Source organism: Nicotiana tabacum, chromosome 6 (genome assembly GCF_000715075.1).
Source record: "Nicotiana tabacum cultivar K326 chromosome 6, ASM71507v2, whole genome shotgun sequence".
Lineage (NCBI taxonomy): Eukaryota > Viridiplantae > Streptophyta > Magnoliopsida > Solanales > Solanaceae > Nicotiana > Nicotiana tabacum.
The window spans coordinates 165,277,718-165,304,316 of NC_134085.1; the positions used below are offsets into that span (position 1 = coordinate 165,277,718).

The 26,599-nt window shown below is 36.7% G+C and overlaps 1 protein-coding gene across 1 annotated transcript; it reads left to right on the forward strand.

The window, feature by feature from the left end:
• The first annotated feature begins 3,135 nt into the window (after positions 1-3,135).
• On the forward strand, positions 3,136-5,251 carry LOC107814611 (GRAS family protein RAD1-like). Its single transcript, XM_016640051.2, has one exon. The coding sequence runs from the start codon at positions 3,218-3,220 to the stop codon at positions 4,808-4,810; it is 1,593 nt and encodes a 530-aa protein (XP_016495537.1). The 5' UTR covers positions 3,136-3,217; the 3' UTR covers positions 4,811-5,251.
• The last annotated feature ends 21,348 nt before the right edge of the window (positions 5,252-26,599 follow it).

The window sequence follows — 26,599 nt, forward strand, 5'->3', positions numbered from 1 at the left end:
CCGCCGCCGTCGCCGTCTCATTCTTTATGTGCTTTTTGCAAATCAAGTGTGTACTTAATTTTCCCCATATCATTCGGCTGAATCTGATGTTACCCTCTAATAAATGTAAATTCCTAATTAATTGTCAAAGGTAATATATTTGATTCCACTGACCTTGAGATTCTCTCTTCAACGTCAGTTATGGATATTGAGATGATTAACAACTGATGTTAGCTATATTTTTTTTTTTTTTTTTTTTTTTTTTTTTTTTTTACGAAACACACCCTATATATTTGTTCGCAACAAGCTTTGGTTCTTGAACCTTATTTTTTTGAGTTATTCTGTCCAAGAGAATCAAAAACTAGTTTTCTTCTTATCTTGGTAACCTTGAAATGCCCCAATAAGTTGGAATACATTTCATGAAATACTCTAGCCGAATTGAAGTGGACAACCAAAAATTCTAGTTTTTGTTTGATATCCTTGTAAATTTAAAGTAACGTCAATACGTCATGAACCCAACAGTTCATAGACTAGAAAGGGTGCTTTAAAAATTAATTAAAGATGAACTTTTTCTCTCTCCTAAATTAGAAAAAAGTGATGTTTTGCCCCACGGCTTTGGTTCAGTAATAAATTTGTAGTGGCTAGTGACGTAGTAGAAATTTTAACAAGAAAATTCAGAAAAAATACAAAAACATTACACTTGGGGTTTGAATTTGTATTTCTCTTTATCTAAAGGGGATTCAAAATATTATATATATAAACAAATATATGTTTGTATGCTATTACCGCGGTATAACTTTCCGAGGAAGTTCATTGCATATGATTTCGTCGCTAGTAGCGCCAGATGTGTAAATTAGACGAACGTCACGAATTCGAAAGTTACCACCGACACGAACCTAGTAATAGATTTATTAGGCTCAAATCTATTATTCATACTTGATGAATTATTTAACACATGGGTATGAACCAAATTAAAGTTATTAGGTTCGAATAAAGTCATAACTTGTACACTAAATCTGCCACTATGGGGCGAGCCTATACTCCCCCTAGTTTCAAACCTATGAGCCAACTAGAGTTAAGTCAGCTAACTCACCTGGGAATTTCTTGCATGTTTAAGGTTTGTGTCCATGGACGGAGCTAGGGTTGGAAAGGGGTTCACCCGAACCTCCTTCGTCGAAAAATTACAAAAAATATTTTTATATATATATATATATATATATAGTAGATGTTGAATCCCCGTGGCTTTTTCTGGTTTCAATTCTTCGTATTTGAATACCCTTGGTGAAAACTCTGACTCCGCCAAATGAGAATGTATAGTCACCAATTAGGTGTTAGGACCGAAAAAACCTTGAACGACGATAAATCATACAACAAAGGAGAAATATACCAAAAGAGACACAAACATTTAACGTGGTTCGGTCAACTGACCTACGTCCACCGCGGAGATGAGCAATCCACTATATAAAAAGAGAGTTCAAAATATTGAGAGAACAACCTCACGAAGAGGCAAACACAAGTGACACACTAACACTTGTCCCGCAAAGTTCTCCCCCTAAACACTACTCCCAAGCCCCTATGGCTACATTGTGGATGCTACTGAATGAGAAGGACGGATCTTCAATTTATAGAACTCCAAACCTTTCCCTACAAGAAAATGGACTAGCCAAGTATAAGAGAATTATAATTTCCTTCTACAAAAAGGAAAACCCAATTAAGGTAATTATATTGTCATTTCCTTCAACAAATAGGAAAACCAAATATGGTAAGAAAATTATGGCAAACACCTAACAATTCTCCCCCTTGGCCTGAATTTTCTGACAAAATAAACTTGATCCACCTTCTTCACATAGCCTTCAACAGGTCGCATCTCCAAATCTCCACCACAAAGTTTGTCTCAACGTGCGTAGCACACCGGTCAAATTTCTCAGACAAAATCACGATTATCGTCAAATATGTTGCGGCTAGAACTGAACCCACCAAGATGAACCTGTCTTGAACCTCGCTCTGGTACCACTTGTTGGGACCGAAATAATCAGGTGTCATGCAGAAGCTAGTAACGCAAATCTTGAACGACGATAAGTCAGATAACAAAAGAGAAATCTACCAAAAGAGACATAAATATTTAACGTGGTTCGGTCAACTGACCTACGTCCACCGCCGAGATGAGCAATCCACTATATAAAAAAGAGTACAAAATAAACTCGATCCACCTTTTTCATATAGACTTCAACAGGTTGCATCTCCAAATCTCCACCACAAAGTTTGTCTCAACGTGCATAGCACACCGGTCAAATTTCTCAGACAAAAATCACGATTATCGCCAAATATGTTGCAGCTAGAACTGAACCCGCCAAGATGAACCTGTCTTGAACCTCGCTCTAATACCACTTGTTAGGACCGTAAAAATCAGGTGTCATACGGAAGCTAGCAAAGCAAACCTTGAGCGACGATAAATCATACAACAAAGGAGAAATATACCAAAAGAGACACAAACATTTAACGTGGTTCGGTCAACTGACCTACGTCCACCGCGGAGATGAGCAATCCACTATATAAAAAGAGAGTACAAAATATCGAGAGAACAACCTCACGAAGAGGCAAACACAAGTGACACACTAACACTTGTCCCGTAAAGTTCTCCCCCTAAACACTACTCTCAAGCCCCTATGGCTACATTGTGGATGCTAGTGAATAAGAAGGACGTATCTTCAATTTATAGAACTTCAAACATTTTCCTACAAGAAAAAGGACTAGCCAAGTATAAGAGAATTATAATTTCCTTCTACAAAAAGGAAAACTCAATTAAGGTAATTATATTGCCCTTTCCTTCAACAAATAGGAAAATCAAATATGGTAAGAAAATTATGGCAAACACTTAACATTAGCCTGGAAGATGGCTAAGAACCAGATATAAAATTCCAAGACCACGGGAGGTCATCTAGTCCCTAGATTTCACATTGATTGCTCTATGTTTTAATTTTTATTTCACAGGCAAACTCTCGCTGTCAAGTCTCTCCGGTAGTTAAATTAGTTATATTAGAATCAATAGCATTAGGACAAAAATTATCGAAATTATCAATCCTCATAATTGAAAAACAACCATTTTGCTAGTATATAAACCCCTCTTCCCCTGTTGAGTGGTTCTTTCAAGCAGCTTTGTTCAATTTAATAAATCTCTTCGTTTTCGTTAACGACAGAAGAAAGCTACTACACATTATTGTAATTAAGAGAAGAAAAAATGACTTATGATATGGTCACTAGTTTCCTCTCCCTTGAGCCTTGTAATGATGATAAAATTGTTTATGACTCTTTGGAAAATGGCCTTTACCTTAGTCACAAAGAATTGGCTTATTCTCTTAATCCTTACACAGCTGTTTTTAAGAGAAATGCTGCTAGCATGTTTTCCAATTTGTCCAATGAAAGTGGGGATTTCAAAAGGCTAAGGAGGACGCCGAGTCTTGGCGAATCGCTTGGGAGCAATAGTATTAGCTTTTATAGTGATAGTAGCAGTAGCAGCAGCGGCGGTGGCAGCAGTATTCCAAGAAATGATAGTACTAACAGTGTGAATAGTTTGCAGTTGGCGCCAGGGCTTCATTTTCGCGATCATGTTTGGGCGTTAAACCAAAGGTACCTTGCTGCTGAGGCTATTGAAGAGGCAGCAGCTGATATAATTAGTCAAGAGGAAGAAAATGGGGAAGGCGTGAAATTAGTCCAACTTCTTATTACTTGTGCAGAAGCTGTGGCTTGTAGGGACAAGTCTCGTGCCTCGGTCCTGTTGTCTGAGCTACGTGCTAGTGCCTTAGTATTTGGGACTTCTTTCCAGCGTGTAGCGTCCTGTTTCGTGCAGGGGCTCGCTGATCGGTTGGCTCTGGTGCAGCCACTTGGCACTGTTGGTTATGTTGCTATCCCTCCTATGAATAAAACAGACATGGCCTTGGAGAAAAAAGAAGCTGCTTTAAGGCTGTTATATGAGATTTGTCCGCATATTCAGTTTGGTCATTTTGTGGCCAATTGTTCAATATTGGAAGCCTTTGAGGGAGAGAGTTTCATTCATGTGGTTGATTTGGGGATGAGCGTTGGGTTGCCACATGGTCACCAATGGCGTCGTCTTATTCAGAGTCTTGCTAATGGCACTGGTCAACCCCCACATCGCCTTAGGATCACTGCTGTTGGACAAAATATCGAGAAATTCCAAATAATTGGAGATGAGCTTGAGGCCTATGCAAGAAGCCTTGGTATCAATTTGGAGTTTTCAGCTGTGGAAAGCAATTTGGAAAACCTTACGCCAAAGGACATCAAAGTATATGATGGCGAAGTCCTCGTGGTTAACAGCATTCTTCAGCTCCATTGCGTGGTGAAGGAAAGTCGCGGTGCTCTCAACTCTGTTCTGCAGGTAGTTCATGAACTATCTCCCAAGATTCTAGTCCTTGTGGAGCAAGATTCGAGCCACAACGGACCCTTTTTTCTTGGGAGATTCATGGAAGCGTTGCATTATTACTCTGCTATTTTCGATTCCCTTGATGTCATGCTTCCAAAGTATGACACTAGGCGCGCGAAGATAGAGCAATTTTACTTCGCCGAGGAGATTAAGAACATCGTGAGTTGCGAGGGACCAGCACGAGTGGAAAGGCACGAGAGGGTGGACCAATGGCGTAGGAGGATGAGCCGAGCAGGTTTTCAGGCAGCACCTATTAAGATGGTATCACAAGCAAAGCAGTGGCTGGCCAAAGTGAATGCATATCAAGGATTCACTATCACAGAAGAGAAGGGTTGCTTGGTTCTTGGCTGGAAATCAAAGCCTATTGTGGCTGCCTCTTGCTGGAAATGCTGATCAACTCATTGCCTTACCGCAATTTCCATCTACGGTATCATGGAAATTGTGGTAACTCCTAATAAATGAGAGAATGTTAGTGTGCCTAGTTTCAGTTTTTGAGGACTCTTGAGTGTGGACTTTAACAATAAGAACATCTGATAAGTTTGAGTAACACATTTTCAGATGGAGAGTGATAAAATAAAGTTATAGTTGTTCGTGTATAGCTTGAAATTCCTTTCGTTTTTTGAGTTCCTAAACACCAACTTAGTGTCCTTATTCCTAACCCTTCCTATGAAGAAGACAATATCGAGTTGTCTGTCAAAAAATGTGTTATTGTACTTGTTATTAGAACTTTACCAAATAGTAGAAACTTTCAGCTGGTTGTACATAAAGAAAAGACATCAGCTTGCTCCTTTGCATAAAGCATATAAATTTTGATGAAGTTTCAACCAATTTTTGTGGGTCGCGAAATAAAATAAAATAATTACGATGGTAACTAGGCTCGAGCTGAGTCCAGCTGACCTTACTCCAATAGTTTAATCGAGCTTTTTATATTATTGAGCTGATTCGAGACTCAGTCCGAACCTAGTCCAAGTCGGCTCTTCTCTATTTGTTTCCACATACCAGGGGACATGGAAATTGTGGCAATTCCTAATAAATGAGTGAATGATCATCTGCTACAACGTTGTCATGTTAGTGTTAGAGTTGTTTAGGACTCTCTTATATTCTTCTCCGAACATTAAGGGGTCTTTTGGTAGGATGCATTTGTCACACCTCCTTTTTCCGCCCCCGCGAGGGTACAAGAGAGTTTTTTCCAATTAAAGGACAATCGAAACGAGATTTGTTTATTTATTTCAGAGTCGACACTTGGGAGATTTAGGGTGTCCCAAGTCACCAATTTTAATACCGAATCGAGGAAAAGAATGACTCTGTATTACAGTCTGCGCACCAAAAATCCGGATAAGGAATTCTGTTAACCCGGGAGAAGGTGTTAGGCATTCCCGAGTTCCGTGGTTCTAGCACGGTCGCTCAACTGTCATATTTGGCTTAAATATCTGATTTTTATACAATTATGAGCTCATATGCAAATTTTATCTTTTTACCGCTTTTATCATTATTTTTTTTTAAAAAAAAATGTGAACATCGTTTAAAAACATGTCTTTAGATTGCGTCACATAAAATGCACCCACGATCCGGAACGTATTTTTATTCAATGTTTTGGGATTTGGATTTGGGTCGCATGAAATGCACACCCGAATTTAAGAAAGTAAGCTTATTAAAATGCGCGCCTAAAGCAATTAGCGTGTTATTATTTATGGGTAAGACTGTGGAATTCACTAAACAGTCCATCCCGAATTCCAAATACTCAATTAAACATTTATTGAGGGTCCCGCAATTAGTGCATTTTATTGGGCGAGGCTCATCTCATTTTATTTTTAAAAGGACATTCCTAAAATGCCTACATTTTTTATTGAAATTTGTCTCTCCAAAATAAAGGAGAAATATCTTAATTTATTTACATGTTATTACCTAGTTACATTATACTAGGCATGTTCTCAGTTTGTCAAATTAAAAAAAAATAGCAATTCTAATTTTAATCCTAGACCATTTACATGCTAAAATTAACCAATATTATTTAACTAAACAATATTTCTACCAACTTCCTACTAGATGGCCTATTCGTTTGATTTTTGACTCGACGGAATTACTACACCATTTATTTATTTTTAGGCAATAGATGTAGATAGTTCATTTGTTAAGCTATCGTCGAATGTTCCACTATATTTATTAAATATCTACATGATTCTGATTTTTTGCAAGCCAAATAATTTATACAAACAAAATTCAGAATATAATTGAATATAATTCAGAATTTCAACTCTTCATTTTTTCGTATTCATGCTTCATATTCGGATTACAATAACCAGCTTTTCAGTTGTGTACCTAATATTGGAAGCAAAAGAAAATGAAGATGAGAATCAGCAGCAGTAATAACAGTACAACACAGCAACAACAGCCCAGCAACAGTAACAACCCAGGAACAGAGTTTGCAAACCAGTGGAGCAGTAATCCCAAAAAAACAAAAGCTTCAAGCTTTGATGAAACAACAATTAATTCTGATTTCAAACAATGAAAGAAAGCAGAAGATTTTTTTTAGTTTTTTTTTTTGAAAGTTTAAATATTTTTTCGGAATTTTCTCTCTCTTAAATGTTCAGCCCTTTTTTTCTCTCTCTCTTATTTTCTTTCTGTTCAGATTCGTTCTTTCTCTTCTGTATTCCCTCCTATCTCTGTTCTCTTTTTTCTCTCGTCTTTGTCTCCTTATTCTGATTTCAAGACTTCTTATATATAACTCATCCCATAAATCTTTCAATTAATTAAAATCAATACTTTTTCTCTACCCAACCCATTATCTTCCCACTCATCCCCATTACATTAAATAAACATATCACACCACCCCATTATATTTTGTCCTCCATGCCTAACATAAAATAATACAAGATTCCCCCACTAAATTTTGTCTTGTCCCCCCTTTATATTAAATAACCATATCACAACCCATCCCATTTCATTTTGTCCCCAATGCTTCATATAAACAATTACAAAATGTACAATTCCTAAACTACCCCTCCGACCCTATTACAAATTACTATTTTACCCCCGAAAGTACTATAAATTACCAAACTACCCATCAGCTATAACACATCAATTAATCAAACTTAACCAAAATATATACAATATGATTAATTTCTAACAATGTTCAAACAACAAATTTCATGAACATGATTTCTTTAACATTTCAACAACAAATCACATGAACATGATTTCTTCAACATTTCAACAACAAATCACATGAACACAAATTGAACAACAAAGAACAACTAAAATTTGATTGAACAATATTTTAGGAACAAACAATCCTATTTTCGGATTCAACAACAACAACAACAAACAAGTATATTTAGATTTCTAAATTCAATAATATTGTACTTAAAATCAACTACTCTAAAAACATTACAACAAACAATTCCTATATTAAACTTAAACAAGATTATGAGACAAATTCAAGAAATAATCATAAATGATAAACAAGAAATCAAACTATACAAAATTCGGATTCAAGATCATCCAAACAAAGTATGAACATGAATGAATCTATTTTAACACAACAAACATGACGGATTAAAACGATTAAATCAATATATTTCCTTTAACATAACTAAATTCTTTTTAGACAAATAACAAGATCGACGAATAAACAATTATGAACTTAAGCTTGAACTTAACAATATTAACAATTTCTAACAATACATAAACACATGAAACAAATTGAAGAAATAGTTAATTAAATTTCAATTTGAATCTAACAAACATCAAACTAACAAATATTCACTTAAACAATAATACAAACATGAAATGAATATGAAAACAACTAATTAAACTTCTATTTTGAAATCTGAAAATTAATTTAACAAAGCACATGAACATGAACAAACTAGAAAATTATTTCAACGATGAACAACGAACAAGACAAGAATTAAATCATTTAACGATTTTGGATCCGGAAAATATCAAACAAAAAATATGGACAAAAATAAAACTCAAAAACAACTAACCGGAGATGAATCAACGACGAAATCGACTAAACAACGACGAACTTGACTATGTAGGGACTGTTTTGACGAGCCTCGACCAAAGCTCGAACAAATGACGACGAAGACGAAGAGAAATGAGGCAACCCGCAGGTGGAACGATGAAGTGAAGCAGCGGCGCCGATTCAAAACAGCAACAATAATTTAAGCGAAACAGAAGCAATCGTTTGGTTGTTTGATCGGAGAAGATGAAGCAGCCACAACATCGTGGCCATGGCGGAAACGCGAGCAGCAGTGACGAGCAGCTCGACGTGAAGATGGAGGGGAAGAAGCAGCGTCGCGGCAGCTGGAAGGAGGAAGGGAAGCCGCAGCGATGGGGTTCCTCCTTCGTTGGTCGAGGGTTTTTCCGGCGTGACTGGGGTTGCCTCGGGTGGAAGACGAGGCTGGTTGTTCGATGAAGAGGATGAAAGGGACTATGAGGAAGCAGCCATGAATGAGCTTGAGCTTGGGGTCGTTCATGGTGCGACGAAGAAAGCTTGGGGTCGTTCATGGTGCGATGGTGGAGTTGTTGGTGTTTAAAAGAAGAAGAAGCAGCCATGGGATTGCTCGTTCATGGTGCGATGAAGAAAATGAGGACGAGGCAGCCATGGGAGCTTGAGGGGGAAGCCATGGATGAGCTTTGGAGAAACTTGGAGAAGAAGAAGATAGGGAAGGGGGGTGGCGGATTGTTTAGCAATTTTTTAGGGTTTTCTTCATTTTTTCTTTTTGTTTTGTGTTGTTTGTAAGATAATAGGGGTGTTGGGTTATGGACTGGGTCGACCCAGTTCGAAATGGACTGGGTCGTAGGGAAGATTGGGCCATTTTTTGGGCTTGTGGCTTGAAATCGAAGAAGAGGCCCAATTCCGACTTTCCTTATATTTTTGCTCTCTTTTCTTCTTTTATTTTTCTAAAACTAAATTATAAAAAATACTTAAACTATTATTAAGAACTAAATTAAGTTATAAAAGCACAAATTAACTCCCAATAACAATTAACGCACAATTAAGTAATAATTAAGCATAAAATTGTATATTTGGACATTAAATGCTAAAAATGCAAATGATGCCTATTTTTGTAATTTTTATTTTTTTGTAAAACAAATTTAATTACTAACAATTGTAGAATTAAATCCTACATGCAAAATGCGACATATTTTTGTATTTTTATTAATTTAACAAATAAACATGCACAGACAAATACAAATAATTATTCAAAATATCACAAAATATCACAAAATTGCACACCAAAGAAAAATCATTTTATTTTTGGATTTTTTGGGAGTAATTCTCATATTGGACAAAAATCACGTGCTTACAGCATTTGATAAAATAATGCATGTATTAGCTTTACGTATTAATAATATCTTGTTTGGTATATATTTTGAACTTGTGTATTAGTTATGCCAGGATTAGTTATGCACCATATTTGGTATTATCCAATGCATAACTAATGTAATAAAATCATGTATAAACAATGCAATGGGGTTTAATGCATGCATTAACTTAGTTAAAGATAAAATTGTCCTTCAAAATTTTGCTTAATTAAAATATGCTATTATATTAATGCAATTTTAAAATAATCCAAATAGTAAGAAATAAAATTATATCCCTAGTAAATAAATAAATACATAGTGTATTTTCTTTTTTATAAGTAAATATTTAGTTCTATACTACAATATAGGTAGACAAATTAAATAATTTTTTTAAACCTTTTTCATATAAAAACACTTCTCAACGTATGTTTCTTTAAAAAAAATAGAGTGATGGACTGGTTTTGAGGTTATTTTTGTAAACAAAAAATTCTTTTAGAAATTGTGCAATGCTTTAATTGGCATTTGCATCTACACCCACTTTTTGGGTCACATTTTAACTTGTGCCCGCTTTGCAAAAAAAATTTGCAAGCGTACCCACTTTTTCGCATAACTTCATCATACGAGGCTGTAGTAGCAAAGGCAATCACGCAAAACTTTAGCATTCTAGTAGACGTGCCTGAAGTAGCAAAAATTGTTGAACCAAGTGTGTTGAAGTTTTTGTTTGTAATTGCCGAACTTTAGCATAATAGCTGAAGTTTTGTTCTCTATTTGCTGAAGTTTTTATTTATAATTGGACTAAATAAGCTGAAGTTTTTTTGTCCTGGATTCATTATTTTTGTCATTAAGCTTTTTCAAAAACTTCAGCAGAAGATACTGAAGTTATTTATGTCACGACCCAAACCGAAGGGCCGCGACGGGCACCCGGTGCCTTACTCAACCGAATACCAACATAACATATCTTTCTTATTATACTATCTTGAGTAAATGAGCCAGAAACCCGTCATGAGATAACAAGAATAAAATGTGAGGGAATACTCAACATATGATGGCCCAACATGATATACAAACTTATACATGTGACATACGGGCCTAGAAGGCCGACATGACCCTTTGTAAACTCAACACATAGGCCAACAAGGCCATACAAGTATCCATAAACCCGACATCTGTCTACAAGCCTCTAAGAGTACATAAAATCATAAAGGTCAGGACAGGGCCCGCCATACGAATCAATACATATCCAAAGCATGCTGACCAAATAGGCAACTCCGGAGCAAGTGGAGTGCACCAACACCTCCGCTGAGCTGATACCTACTAGGAAGACTGTTAACCTATCAATCGGGACCTACGGGCATGAAACGCAGCGTCCCCAGGAAAAAGGAACGTCAGTACAAATAAAGTACCGAGTATGTAAGGCAGAAAAGCATAAACAAGAACATTAATGTAAAGACAGATATAGGAGATACAACCTGTAACATCTGCGTGCCTCTAGGGGCTACTGACATGAAATGCGTAATACATATATATACATAAACTTTTAAAAACATACGCCTCTGTAGGCATCATCATCATATCGTACCCGGCCACGTGGAGCTCGGTAAATCCAACTAATCAGTGGTTGCACAATAGGTGTCGTACCCGGCCTACTATAGCGCGACACGATAGAGTAAAATAGATACTATATATAATGCATGCTAGACTCATGGAATCACGTTCTAAACCTTTTGGGGTGACTTAAGGTCATTGCATCTTAGATTAACATTATGGACATCATACCATCAATATGAGCTTCTATAGGATTCAAGGATCATACATACTTACTTAAAATAACTTTATAAGGAAAGAACAACATGTGCAACCTTAGTTTCTAGGAGTAGATACGTTATGAAATAGCGTATTCATTTCACTTTAGATCATGCCAAAAGAAAGAGGAAAGTGCCTTAACATACCTTAACCATGGTGAGTCCTTAATACCTCCCAAGCTACTCTTCAAACAACTCAACTCAGTCTACCATTGCCTAAGGAGATTCAAAATCAGTGTTGAATAAAGGCCAAGTCTGCAACTTAAACTTGTAGCTCGTTTATATAAATTCGGGCAGTATCTCCCCTGCAACAAGTGCCTCCTCCAATATCATATACCAACAACAATTACCAGAGAAATCCAGCAATACATAATTATCAATAACAAGACACCATAAAACAACAACAAGTCATAATTATTTTACGACGAGCGACAAGCTCCAATTGGAATTCGTATACCCCATATCATCCCTTATAAACTTTTTACTTTAACTTAATAGTATCATTAACATGATAATGAAGTCATTAATCAATAATTCAAGCCTTATACTATATATCCTTAACAAAGAAAATGATCCACAACTCCAATTATTCTTAATTAGCAACTTTATACACTAGTCCATGTCTAGTTCATCCATTTAACTTAACCAATGCCAAGATAACTTTAAGCACCTGTAGGAACACAATATAATTACCTCCTACAGTGGATTCAAGTCTAAATCCATGTTATATTTAGCTTACAACAGCCCAATATACCCCAATCAATTCATATCCAAAACGACGACTATAGTAGTGTCAAACATAATGACTAATCCATGATTTTGCCATTATGTGGTGTTTCTCCACACCATTTATCCTCCAAAAACTCCATTTAACAATAACAAAATATACATCCCAAAAGCTACATGAAATAGCCCAAAACAGTCCATTACAAGTCAAATAACTCGAACTCACGGCTTTCGATCATCGTCCCGTGAGTTCTAACTATTATGAAATCAATTAATCAACCTTCCTTAATATTTAGGAGCTTAAAACCAGAAATTAAGAATTTTCTTAACTATTAAATACCTTTCAAAACTCAAACTACAAAGAAAAAGAGAGGCAATATAGTAATACTTACGCTGTGGGGTTCGTTCTAGTGTTATTGCTTCTTGATTTCGTGCCCGGGATGATGGTATTGTTTGAAACCCTTGTAGAGAGATTAAGGGTGATGTTAGGGGTCTTATTTGGTTGTGCTCTCTGGAAATATGCAGAAAGAGATGAGATAAAGGAGATAATCTCCATTTTGTTGAAAAGTCAAAAGGTGCTACTTGGCACCCTATAATTGGCTCGTCTTCAACGCTTATAACTTTTTATCCGGGTGTCGTATGAGAAAACGGTTAAGAGAGTTGGAAACTACATTCAAAGACCTTCAATTATACAATATGTCTCAAAAAGACCTCATATAACACATGAAATTTATTACTCAAAAAGCTTCATTACAATACAAATCCTTAGTCGGTTTTTTCCGCAACTTAATTCCGATTTTTCTCAAACTTTATACTTTATATAAAAACATCATATATAGTCATATCATGGCTTTAAAGTCATTTAAATCATGATTAAAAAGTCTCATATTTATCTTAACTTGCTTAACACTTTGACAAACCTTTCTTGTCATTGTAAAAGGATTTCATCCTTTTTGAGCTTACATCAATTGACTCATGACGTACTTTCAGGTACAAAAACATGGGTTGTAACATTATTCCCCCCTTTGGAACATTCGTCCTCGAATGTTGACTGATGCGCTTCTCATTCTCATACCATATGGCTCTTATGAATACTTTAATATTGTCCTTTGTCATCTAGGTAATTGTTCTGTGAATAAATTTAAAAACCAGGGCATTCCCCCCTTTTGGCCTATTCTCAACTCGCGAATTATGGCCGGAGTTCTTCCAATATTGTAACTTCGACTACCTTCTATGATGTATCCTATATGACTATGTCCTTTTATGCACGACTCTTCTCTCCTTTTTTTCCTCCAGCTTTTTGCCAATCTCTTGGATTCACTTTGTGAATACATATATAGAACTATGACATGATGTCCCTTTGGGCATATATAGGTATACTTAAGCTCTTCGCTTGGTACTTTGCTGAATGTACGACTATTGCTATATTTCATTTTATAGCCTTGGTATTATTACCGAGGTGTGCTACACAACTCTAGGTTACTTTCTCATTGCTTGTCCCATAACCTGCCGGTGCAACACTGCCACATTAGGAACATATAATCGACCTCGATATCTTGAGTACTCCATCTCACCCTGCCACATTAGGAACATATAATCGACCTCAATATCTGAGGACTCCATCTCCTGTAATCTCAAATAGTGTCTTCTCCTTTTGAGGGGTTGTATCTCTTTAATGATCTAGCACATGATCTTCATACTGGCATTCCTTCACTTCAGTTACTAAAGAGGAGGTTTCCATGTCCTAAGTAGTAACTCTGGTACAACCTGCATCTAGTAATCGAATTCCAAGATTAGCTAGCAGATGAATCTCACAAGCTATCTCACTCTTCTATGCTAGTAAATACGATAAGCTACACATAGATCTACTATTGAGGGCGTTGACTACTACATTCGCCTTCCCTGGATGATATAAAATATAAATATCATAGTCTTTCACTAAGTCCAACCATCGCCTCAGATGTAATACATTGTCACTAAGACTCGCGTCTCATCGGGGAACATCTAAAGTGATTTTCTTGATGCACATAGGGACGATACTATACTTCAATAACTGCATTTTCATAACATCCCAACGTATTCATCTTACGGGGGCATTCTAATACCGTGCCATCCATGAAATCCTTTTTCTTTAAATCATTACTCAATCGAAGGCACAAACGTCATTCTCTTAACTATCACAATTACACCCTTATTCTACTACCATGGCAGTATTCCATCTCTTCTAATTTCTCTTGTTCTTAGACTCCTCTGAGTTCATTCAGAGTGTATCGATATTTCTATAGCTCATGGGAAGCATCAACCCTCTGATTTTGACGGGTTTAATCTTGAGACCTTGCCTATTATTGTCACCTTCTCACTCACATTTACCATACTTACCTTTAAATCTCGCACCGTATCTTCTATCGATTTCATAACCTCCCTTCTACATTGGTGGAATTCACATCCATACCTTAAAGCTCAACTATAATACTTGCAACCCTAGTGCATACACAATCTGGTGGGAGCTTCGTATTAACATCTTATGAGGCTGGTACTCTTCTAATTGATTTATCGTAGAGCTTTTATAGAATATGATTGTTGTACTATCTCTTTTATACCTCTACTATTAAAAGTGTTCCTGCTATGGTTTGAGTCACCATTTCTGTAATCATCTGGGTCTAACAATTGGACTCATGATGTAACTTTCGAGCTTCCTCTTCCTTCTCAGCCTTTAATTAAGCTTAGGCTATCTTCCAATCTTCAGCTTAGGGTATTAGCTATTACATTAGCCTTTCATGGACTCTATGTAGCATCCATGATATAATCTTCTAACAATTCAAGCCTTTATAGGTGACGTGGACTTAATTCTTTCTTTTAACTTATACCAGAGTCTCATATAGCTGTATGAATGTCAACATATATGCTGCATGGATATAACTCTAAAGTCTTAAGTGCATTCACAACGTAATTAACTCTGGATCATTGATTGAATAATTCCTTTCGTGCCTTCTCAGTGTTCTTTAAATGTAAGGAATCACTTTTCCTGGTCGTTATACCACTTGTTGCATGAATACTTGGCTTATCTTATTGCCCACCAACACTTGAATTTCCTATAACTCATATGATATCAAATATCATTTTTGACTTCCCGTTCATTAGTCACGATAGGTGCCACTTTAGTATTGAGTGCATACAATGTTGTAGTAGGACTATTGTTACCCGGCCATATCTTCTTTATGTCATTATGCTTAAGTTGAAGCCTTCTTCCTTATTTCTTCAGCTAGTATTTCTTTGTAGTACTTAAGGAAACCTTCTATATCTTGTAAAGTTACGATCTTGTTATACTGTATACCCGAAGGAATTTTCGATGTTCTTACTCGCCAACAAATATCCTTAGTTACATACCTTCGTGCCCTTGTGCTCGTAGGGTTACTTCTAAACTCAGATTTTGATTGTCCCCTTAGTGGCACTCTCCATTATTCCCATAACACTTATACGGTACCTTTAGTAACCCAACTCCTATCTGAATATTTCTCAAGGTTACGAGACTGAATTTACTAGATTAGGATTCACTACGTTTATCTTGCATGATCTGTTGATTTGCTTATACCCTCTTGTCTAGCCATAACTAGGCTTTTCCTAAATCAACTACAAACTACTCATTGATCCAATCTCATATCTATATTCTGAGTAATCTCTCTTTAGTTTGTCTTAAGTTACTTTGTCTTAAGTTACCTTTCGTATTGGCTCCGTATGTATTAAGTGTTCATTTGCACTTATTTATCAATATTATTGGGTGCGCAATCCTTACTGCTTCTATCCGGCGTCATGCTTGCATAATGTTCTGGAGTCATATTATATCTATAGGATCTAAATAGATGCTATCTCATTCCTTTCACCCTTTTACCGTATTCCTCCTTTACTATTCCATAGTTACCTCTTCATCTTACCATTTTTTTTACATCTTCACTAACATCTTACTCGCCTTGCGGTAACCTCTATATACCGAGGATAATTGAATTTATTAAGCACAAGGGTGACACTTAGTGTAACTGGCACACTTACTCCCTTAAGCTTAACTCTGCTCCACGTGCTTGCTTTAGGGAAGCATCTTCCTGAATGAACCTTAAAGGTTATTTTTTTTGTCCATTCTATTGTTGTCGGAATTTTATCTCTGAAATTCTCATGATATCAACCATTATAAAATCCTTCCGTGTTACACCCCAAGTTTTCATACGTGAGAGTACATCGTAAGTCATTGATGTAAGCTCGGAAATGAGATTCTATTTGGAAGCAAATAAAGTAAGTTAATAATGTTACCTTGGAGGTTACAAATATTTAAGATCATGAATAACGATTACCAAGAGGGTTGGAAATCTTAGAAGCTAAACCAATTGAAGAAAATAAGTTTCGTCGAAAGTCGATAAGTTTCGAATGTTATATCATGTACTTTGGGGTGAGACTAGGGTTATTAACATGATAAGGAGGTTATTCTATGAGTTATTTTAGTCGTATGATATTCATTTTCTATATTTTGAAGGCAAGCAAGTTGTGGAACAAGAGTTGGCAAAGGTCATCACAAGTTACATTCATAAATTTGCTGAAATTTAGGTCAAATGTATCTGAGAATTTCTCCAAATATAATTGGAATAATGGGGTGTTCTACCTACCAAATTGAAGGTCTACGAGTCTAGTTTCTAACTCATTAAACCGTTTGTCAATACGACATCGGAGTAGAGAGATATTCGCATTTTCGCGAGACCGCGCAAGCAGCTCCCAATGGGACCCACTTAGGCGGTGGTTGACCTACTTCAATTTATAAACGATTTGGACGCCTATTTTTGCTCATTTTTCAACTAAAGTTCGTCTCCAAACTTCTCCTAACCCTTCTAAACATATATCACAAGGGTTTGAAGTGATTCCAAAGTGATTACACCATATTTCAACATCAAAACTTAGTTCTAGTGAAGAACAACACCTCTTTGAGGTTGTGTTGTCATTGAGGATTGTTGTGGGCTGTATTTGGATGAAATTCCAAGTTGTTGCTACTTTCTAAGGTGAGTATAACAACCTACTAATTGTGCTTAATCTTGCTTGTATGTTGGTTAAGTTGTTAGGATGATAAACTATAAGATAATACTTGGACTAGCTTAAGTCACTTCTATGGTGTTGTATTGCTATTAAGGGTTGTTGTAAAATGAATATAACTTGGATTTTGACTTGAAGTTACTGTAGGAGGTATGTATATTGTGTTCTTGCTTGTGCCTAAGGTTATCTTGATATTGATTAAGTTAAATGGATGGGCTAGACCTGAACTAGTGAATAAAGTTGCTAGTTGGGGATAGTTGAAGTTGTGGATTATTTTCGTTGTTATAAATATATGGTATAAGGCTGGAATCATTGATTAATGACTTCATTATCAAGTTAATGATACTTTTATGTTGAAGTAAGAAGTCTATAAGGATTGATAAGGGGTATACAGATTCCAATCGGAGTTTGCCGCTCGTCGTAATGTAGTTGTGACTTGTTGTGGTTATATGGTGTCTTGATATTGATAATTATGTATTGATGGATTGCTCTGGTCATTGTTGTTGGTATATAGTATTGGAGGAGGCCCTTGTTACAATGGAGATGCTGCCCAAATTTACGTAAACGAGCTACTAGCTTAAGTTATAGACTTAGCCTTTGCTCAGCACTGATTTTGAATCTCCTTATACTATGATAGATTGAGTTGACTTGTTTGAAGAGTTGCTTGGAAGGGATTAAGGACTCAACGGGTTTAAGGTATGTTAAGGCACTTTCTTCTTTCTTTTGGCATGGTCTAAAATGAAATGAACATAAACGATACGCTATTTCTTAATGACTCTACTCCTAGCAACTAAGGTTGTCCATGTTGTTCTTTCCTTATAAAATTATTCTAAACAAGTGTGTATGATCCTTAAATCCTACTAAGGTTCATATTGATGGTAGGGATGTCCATAATGTTCTTAAGTCACTCCAAAAGGTTTAGAAGATGATTCCATGAGTCTAGCATGCATTATATATAGTATCTATTTTACTCTACCGAGCCGCGCTATAGTCGGCCGGGTACGGCACCTATTGTGCAACCACTGATCAGTTAGGTTTACCGAGCTCCACATGGCCGGGTACGATTCTACCGAACCTTATGATGGTCGGGTACGCTTTTACCGAGTCCTCTTTGAGGCCGGGTACGATATGATGATGATGATGCCCACAGAGACGAATGCTTTAAAAAGTTTATGTATATATATGTGTTATGCATTTCATATCAGTAATCCCCAGAGGCACTCTGATGTTACAGGTTGTATCTCCTCTATCTCTCTCTTTACATTACTGTTCTTGTTTATGCTTTCCTGCCTAACATACTCGGTACTTTATTCGTACTGACGTCCCTTTTGCCTGGGGACGCTGCATTTCATGCCCGCAGGTCCCGATTGATAGGTTGATAGTCCTCCTAGTAGGCTATCAGCTCAGCGAAGGTGTTGGTGCACTCCACTTGCTCCGGAGTTGCCTATTTGGTCAGTATGCTTTGGATATGTATTGATTGATATGGCGGGGCCCTGTCCTGACCTTTATGATTTTATGTACTCTTAGAGGCTTGTAGACATATGTCAGGTGTATGGATAATTGTATGGCCTTGTCGGCCTATGTTTCGAGTTTACTAATGGTCATGTCGGCCTTATAGGCCCGTATGTCACATATATTAGTTTGTATATCATGTTGGGTCTTCATATGTTGACTATTCCCTTATGTTTTATTCTTGTTATCTCAGGACGAGTTTTCTAGCTCATTTACTCATGATAACATGATAAGAAAGATATGTTACGTTGGTACTCGGTTGAGTAAGGCACCGGGTGCCCGTCGCGGCCCTTCGGTTTGGGTCGTGACAGAAGTGGTATCAGAGCAGTTCTGTCCTAGGGAGTCTACAAGCTGTGTCTAGTAGAGTCTTGTTTATGGGTGTGTTGTGCACCACACTTATAAGCAGGAGGCTACAGGGCATTTAGGTCTGTCACTCTTTCTTCTTACTCTAGATCGTGCAGTAGAGCTCAGTTGTAAGAATTCAAACTCCTAAATTCGACTTTAGTCATAATACAACGATACCTACTTCCACAAAGATAGTTGGTAAGAGATTACATGTGGATGTGAAAGAGTTGAGTCAGAGGAACTCGATTTCACATCATACTTATGATGAGTAAATATGAGGTCTTCAACAGATCGTGTGTGTACTAAGATGTGTATGCTTCTTAATAAGGATCCTTAAGGCAAGGATATCTATTCACGAATATGGTGAAAATCTATGAGGGATTCAGAATCTAGATACAAGTTTCAACAAGTAAAAGAAGTAAGGTGAAGAGGGGTACAAGGCACCCAAATAATGAAGATTATCAATATTTTCAAATCAGGCAGAGAAATATAAGCATTTTGGTACCTTCATCAATGACAGAGGTAAGTACAATTGGCCACACCCATCTCAGTTATGTTCTATGGGAGCTAACAGATATTATTTAAGAGAAAGATGGGATATCAGGATCCAGTTGGAGTTAGAGTAACCCAAAAATTGTGGATAGGTTGTTATCATTAACCAATGTTTCCGAAAGATGGTACAAATGTGGTAAAAGATATCCTTCTAAGACACCCAGATGGTGAACTCTAGAGTAGTACAATCAGATACGAATACTGGAATATTCAAAAATTTCAGAATATAGGCAGTGGGATCCTAGAAGGGACAAATATTTACCTTAGTATGACTCTAGCCCCGAGTAAAAAAAAAGAATGTTAGGCATTCTAATGAGATGAAGCTAGGGGAGCTTATAGGGAAAGAACTTTTTGTTGAAGTTTTCAGAATAAAGTGATAGACAAATAGAATATTATCCGGAGAATAAGAAGAAAATAAATGAAGCATCATGAGTAAGATGTGATATAGGGGTGATAACAGTAAATCAAAATATGACACGATGACAGAGTCTATAGTCAAAGTGAAGGAAAATACAAGAGGTGACAAGCCTTAAGGCAATAAAAGAGTATAAGCCATAAAATCATATTTTTATTTCGAGAAATGAGTTGGTGACTTCAACGTGATTACCAAGAGGAAAAGTTAGACCCCAGAGTAATAAAAATCAGTATGGGCTGGTGAACAAGATAAAACCGAACATGAATTAGGGACCGGAGGATTTGATAATGGTCGACATCGTGAGAATTTCAAAGATCGTGCTCCAAACAATAATAGAATAGACAATAGACGAATAACCTTTAAAGGTTATTTAGGAAGTCGCTTACCTAAAGCAAGCACACTGAGCAGAGTTAATCTTAAAGGACTAAATGTGCCAGTTACCGTAGGTGTCACCTTCGTGCGTAAGAAATTTAGTTATCCCTGGTACAGAAGGTTACCATAAGGTGATTAATGTTCATTGATAATGTGAAAAGACGCCGAATATGAAAAGGTAAAACAAGTATAGGTAGATCGTCGTAGTACTAAATCTTAGTACTCCCCTGAAGGGGGAATATGGTGTGATATGGTATTAAGTCGGAGTTAAGCGGTTCAGTTAACTATGGAATGGTAAAGGAAGAATGTGGTAAAAAGGAGAAAGGGATGATGTTGCATTTATTCAGTTCCTGCAGATATGTTGCGAATCCAGAACATTATACAAGCATGACACCGGGGAGAGGCAGTAAAAGTTTCCGGCCAGGATGTTATTGATAAATAAGTATGAATGGACATTTGATACATCTGGAGCTAGTGGTGAGAGATAAGTTAAGACAAAGGATATATCCCAAGAGGGATTATGCAGAATAAATATATATATATATGAGAATGGACCAACGAGTAATTAGTAGTTGATTTAGGAAGAGCCCAGTTATGGCTAGACAAGAGGTCACAGATAAATCAATAGATCATGCAAGATAAATGTAGTGAACTGCAGCATAATGAATTCAGTCTCGCAGATACAAGATCGCAATCATTTGAAAAAAATTCAGATAGGAGTTGAGGCAATTAAAGGTATCACTTTTAAAGGTTTATGAAAATAAGAGAGAGTGTCACTAAGGAGACAATAAAAATTTGAGCTTAGAAGTAACCCTACGAGCACAAAGACATAAATTTATGTAACTAAGGATTATTATAGGCAAGTAAGAATAACGAAAATTACCTTCGGGTGTACGATATATCAAGCTCGCAACTTTACAAGAGCCAGAAGGTCTCCCTAAGTACTACAATGAAAGACCAGTTGAGGAAATAAGGAAGAAGGTTTCCACCTAAGCATAGTGAGCTAGAGAGTAAATGATCCTGTAACAACAGTCTCACTACAATATTGTATACACTCCATAAGAAAGTGGCATCTATCATGGCTAATGAATGGTAAAAAAAAGAAGCTATCAAAGGTGATGTTTGAGATCATATAAGGTACAAGAAATTATAGTATCCGTGGGCAAAAAGGACAAGCCAAGTATTCATGCAACAAGTGATAGAACGACCATCAAAAGTAATTGCTTACATTCAAGGACAACTGAGAAGGCACAAAAGGAAATTTATGGTGCTATCAAGTTAAAGGAAGGTTGGGAGTAGTATAAATAGATCGGTGTAGGTCCTAAGGTAAAGTATTGTAGAGCAACAAGGTTTTAGGTAGATATGAGTAAGGATATGAAAAGATGAGTGAGAAGGTGACGAGAATATGTATGTCCTCGGGATTAAACCCATCAAAACAAGGGAGCTGATGATTTCCATATGAATAAAAAAACTCTATACAGCCTGAATGAACCCAGAGGAGTCTAAGACTAGGTGCATTTAGAAGAGATGGAATGTTGCCCTGGCGGTAGAATAAGGGTGTAATTATGATAGATAAAAGGATGATTCTTAGGCCTTTGATTGAGTAATGATTTAACGAGAAAGGGATTTCATTAATTGCACGGGATTAGAATACCCCCATAAGATGAATCGTGTTGGGATGCAATGAAATATGGTTATTGAAGTATAGTATTATCCCTAGGTGGATCAGGAAAATCACTTCAGATGTTCCCCAATAAGATGTGAGCCCTAGTGACAGTGTATTACGTAAGAGGTTGCAAATTATCAGTGATAGATTATAGATCAACATTAAGGTGAATAAACAATAGATGGGTACAAGTTCCAAAGTATGAGATGAGATTTGTTTGTTATTCTTAAGATGAATAAAAATGAGGAAGCACTAAAGGACTTAGATTTATACATATAGGATAAGCAGCGAGAGAGTAACCTGGAGTTGGGTAGCAAGCCTCGGTAATTATAAAACGAAGTAAGTTTTATGGTATAGTATAACCTGCCTAGATGTAGTAAATCCATAAGGATAGATATGCAAGGCTATGAAACAAGAGATAGCAATAGTCTTAAGTTCGATAAAGTACCAAGCGAAAGACATCAATACACCTATAGATTTCTAGAGGGACAACTTTTCATAATTCTGTATATGTTCATACGGTGAGGCTTATAGATTGGCTAAAAGATGGAGGAAAAAGGGAAGACGAGTCGCTAGGCACTCATATAAGGACACAGTCGTACATACTGCATGATATAAGGTAGCAAATGTTACGATGTTGGAAAAATTCCGACCACATGTCATGGCGTGACAAAGAGGCCTAAAAGGGGGGAATGCCCAAGCGTTTGGATTTATTCACAAAACTATTACTTAGATGGCAAGATGAACATTAAAGTATTCGTAAGAGCCATAGTTTATGAAATTGATAAGTGCATCAGTCAACATTCGAGGACGAATGTTCCAAAGAGGGGAATGATGTTACACCCCAAGTTTTCGTACGTGAGAGTACATCGTAAGTCATTGATGTAAGCTCGGAAATGAGATTCTATTTGGAAGCAAATAAAGTAAGTTAATAATGTTACCTTGGAGGTTACAAATATTTAAGATCATGAATAACGATTACCAAGAGGGTTGGAAATCTTAGAAGCTAAACCAATTGAAGAAAATAAGTTTCGTCGAAAGTCGACAAGTTTCGAATGTTATAACATGTACTTTGGGGTGAGACTAGGGTTATTAACATGATAAGGAGGTTATTATATGAGTTATTTTAGTCGTATGATATTTATTTTCTATATTTTGAAGGCAAGCAAGTTGTGGAACAAGAGTTGGCAAAGGTCATCACAAGTTACATTCATAAATTTGCTGAAATTTAGGTCAAATGTATCTGAGAATTTCTCCAAATATAATTGGAATAATGGGGTGTTCTACCTACCAAATTGAAGGTCTACGAGTCTAGTTTCTAACGCATTAAACCGTTTGTTAATATGACATCGGAGTAGAGAGATATTCGCATTTTCGCGAGACCGCGCAAGCAGCTCCCAATGGGACCCACTTAGGCGGTGGTTGACCTACTTCAATTTATAAACGATTTGGACGCCTATTTTTGCTCATTTTGTCAACTAAAGTTCGTCTCCAAACTTCTCCTAACCCTTCTAAACATATATCACAAGGGTTTGAAGTGATTCCAAAGTGATTACACCATATTTCAACATCAAAACTTAGTTCTAGTGAAGAACAACACCTCTTTGAGGTTGTGTTGTCATTGAGGATTGTTGTGGGCTGTATTTGGATGAAATTCCAAGTTGTTGCTACTTTCTAAGGTGAGTATAACAACCTACTAATTGTGCTTAATCTTGCTTGTATGTTGGTTAAGTTGTTAGGATGATAAACTATAAGATAATACTTGGACTAGCTTAAGTCACTTCTATGGTGTTGTATTGCTATTAAGGGTTGTTGTAAAATGAATATAACTTGGATTTTGACTTGAAGTTACTGTAGGAGGTATGTATATTGTGTTCTTGCTTGTGCCTAAGGTTATCTTGATATTGATTAAGTTAAATGGATGGGCTAGACCTGAACTAGTGAATAAAGTTGCTAGTTGGGGATAGTTGAAGTTGTGGATTATTTTCGTTGTTATAAATATATGGTATAAGGCTGGAATCATTGATTAATGACTTCATTATCAAGTTAATGATACTTTTATGTTGAAGTAAGAAGTCTATAAGGATTGATAAGGGGTATACAGATTCCAATCGGAGTTTGCCGCTCGTCGTAATGTAGTTGTGACTTGTTGTGGTTATATGGTGTCTTGATATTGATAATTATGTATTGATGGATTGCTCTGGTCATTGTTGTTGGTATATAGTATTGGAGGAGGCCCTTGTTACAATGGAGATGCTGCCCAAATTTACGTAAACGAGCTACTAGCTTAAGTTATAGACTTAGCCTTTGCTCAGCACTGATTTTGAATCTCCTTATACTATGATAGATTGAGTTGACTTGTTTGAAGAGTTGCTTGGAAGGGATTAAGGACTCAACGGGTTTAAGGTATGTTAAGGCACTTTCTTCTTTCTTTTGGCATGGTCTAAAATGAAATGAACATAAACGATACACTATTTCTTAATGACTCTACTCCTAGCAACTAAGGTTGTCCATGTTGTTCTTTCCTTATAAAATTATTCTAAACAAGTGTGTATGATCCTTAAATCCTACTAAGGTTCATATTGATGGTAGGGATGTCCATAATGTTCTTAAGTCACTCCAAAAGGATTAGAAGATGATTCCATGAGTCTAGCATGCATTATATATAGTATCTATTTTACTCTACCGAGCCGCGCTATAGTCGGCCGGGTACGGCACCTATTGTGCAACCACTAATCAGTTGGGTTTACCGAGCTCCACGTGGCCGGGTACGATTCTACCGAACCTTATGATGGTCGGGTATGCTTTTACCTAGTCCTCTTTGAGGCCGGGTACGATATGATGATGATGATGCCCACAGAGACGAATGTTTTAAAAAGTTTATGTATATATATATGTTATGCATTTCATATCAGTAATCCCCAGAGGCACTCTGATGTTACAGGTTGTATCTCCTCTATCTCTCTCTTTACATTACTGTTCTTGTTTATGCTTTCCTGCCTAACATACTCGGTACTTTATTCGTACTGACGTCCCTTTTGCCTGGGGACGCTGCATTTCATGCCCGCATGTCCCGATTGATAGGTTGACAGTCCTCCTAGTAGGCTATCAGCTCAGCGAAGGTGTTGGTGCACTCCACTTGCTCCGGAGTTGCCTATTTGTTCAGTATGCTTTGGATATGTATTGATTGATATGGCGGGGCCCTGTCCCGACCTTTATGATTTTATGTACTCTTAGAGGCTTGTAGACATATGTCAGGTGTATGGATAATTGTATGGCCTTGTCGGCCTATGTTTCGAGTTTACTAATGGTCATGTCGGCCTTATAGGCCCGTATGTCACATATATTAGTTTGTATATCATGTTGGGTCTTCATATGTTGACTATTCCCTTATGTTTTATTCTTGTTATCTCAGGACGAGTTTTCTAGCTCATTTACTCATGATAACATGATAAGAAAGATATGTTACGTTGGTACTCGGTTGAGTAAGGCACCGGGTGCCCGTCGCGGCCCTTCGGTTTGGGTCGTGACATTCCGTCCCTAATTCATGTTCAGTTTATCTTGTTCACCAACCCATACTGATTTTTATTACTCTGGGGTCTAACCTTTCCTCCTGGTAATCACGTTGAAGTCACCAACTCATTTCTCGAAATAAGGATATGACTTTATGGCTTATACTCTTTTATTGCCTCAAGGCCTGTCACCTCTTGTATTTTCCTTCACTTGACTATAGACTCTGTCATCATGTTATATTTTGATTTAATGTTATCACCCATATATTACATCTTACTCAGGATGCTTCATTTACTCTCTTCTTATTCTCCGGATAATATCTTTATCTATCACTTTATTCTGAAAACTCTGATAAAATATTCTTTCCCTTTTAGCTCCCCATTGCTTTATCTCATTGGCTCTTCGGAATGCCTAACATTCTCATTTTTTTACTCGGGGCTGGAGTCATACTAAGGTAAATATTTGTCCCTTCTAGGATCATACTGCCTATCTTCTGAAATTTTTGAATACTCCAGTATGCATATCTGATTGTACTATTCTAAAGTTTACCATCTAGGTGTCTCACAAGAAGATTTATTATCACATTTGCACTATCCTTATACATTAGTTAATGATAACAATCCATCCATAATTTTTGGTTACTCTAACCCGAATTGAATCTTGATATCACCTTCTTCTTTTAAACTATATTTGTTAGCTCCCATAGGGCACAACTGAGATGGGTGTGGTCAATTGTATATATCACCGTTAATATTGAAGGTAATACCAATACTTACATTTCTCTACCTGAATTGTAAATACTGATAATCTTCATTAACTAGGTACCTCGTACCCTTCGTCATCTTGCTTGTTTTACTTGCTGAAACTTGTGTCTACTTTCCGATTCACTTATT

What these genes read in the sequence shown, in the direction of transcription:
- LOC107814611 (XM_016640051.2), top strand. Translation starts at nt 3,218, where the DNA reads ATGACTTATGATATGGTCACTAGTTTCCTCTCCCTTGAGCCTTGTAAT.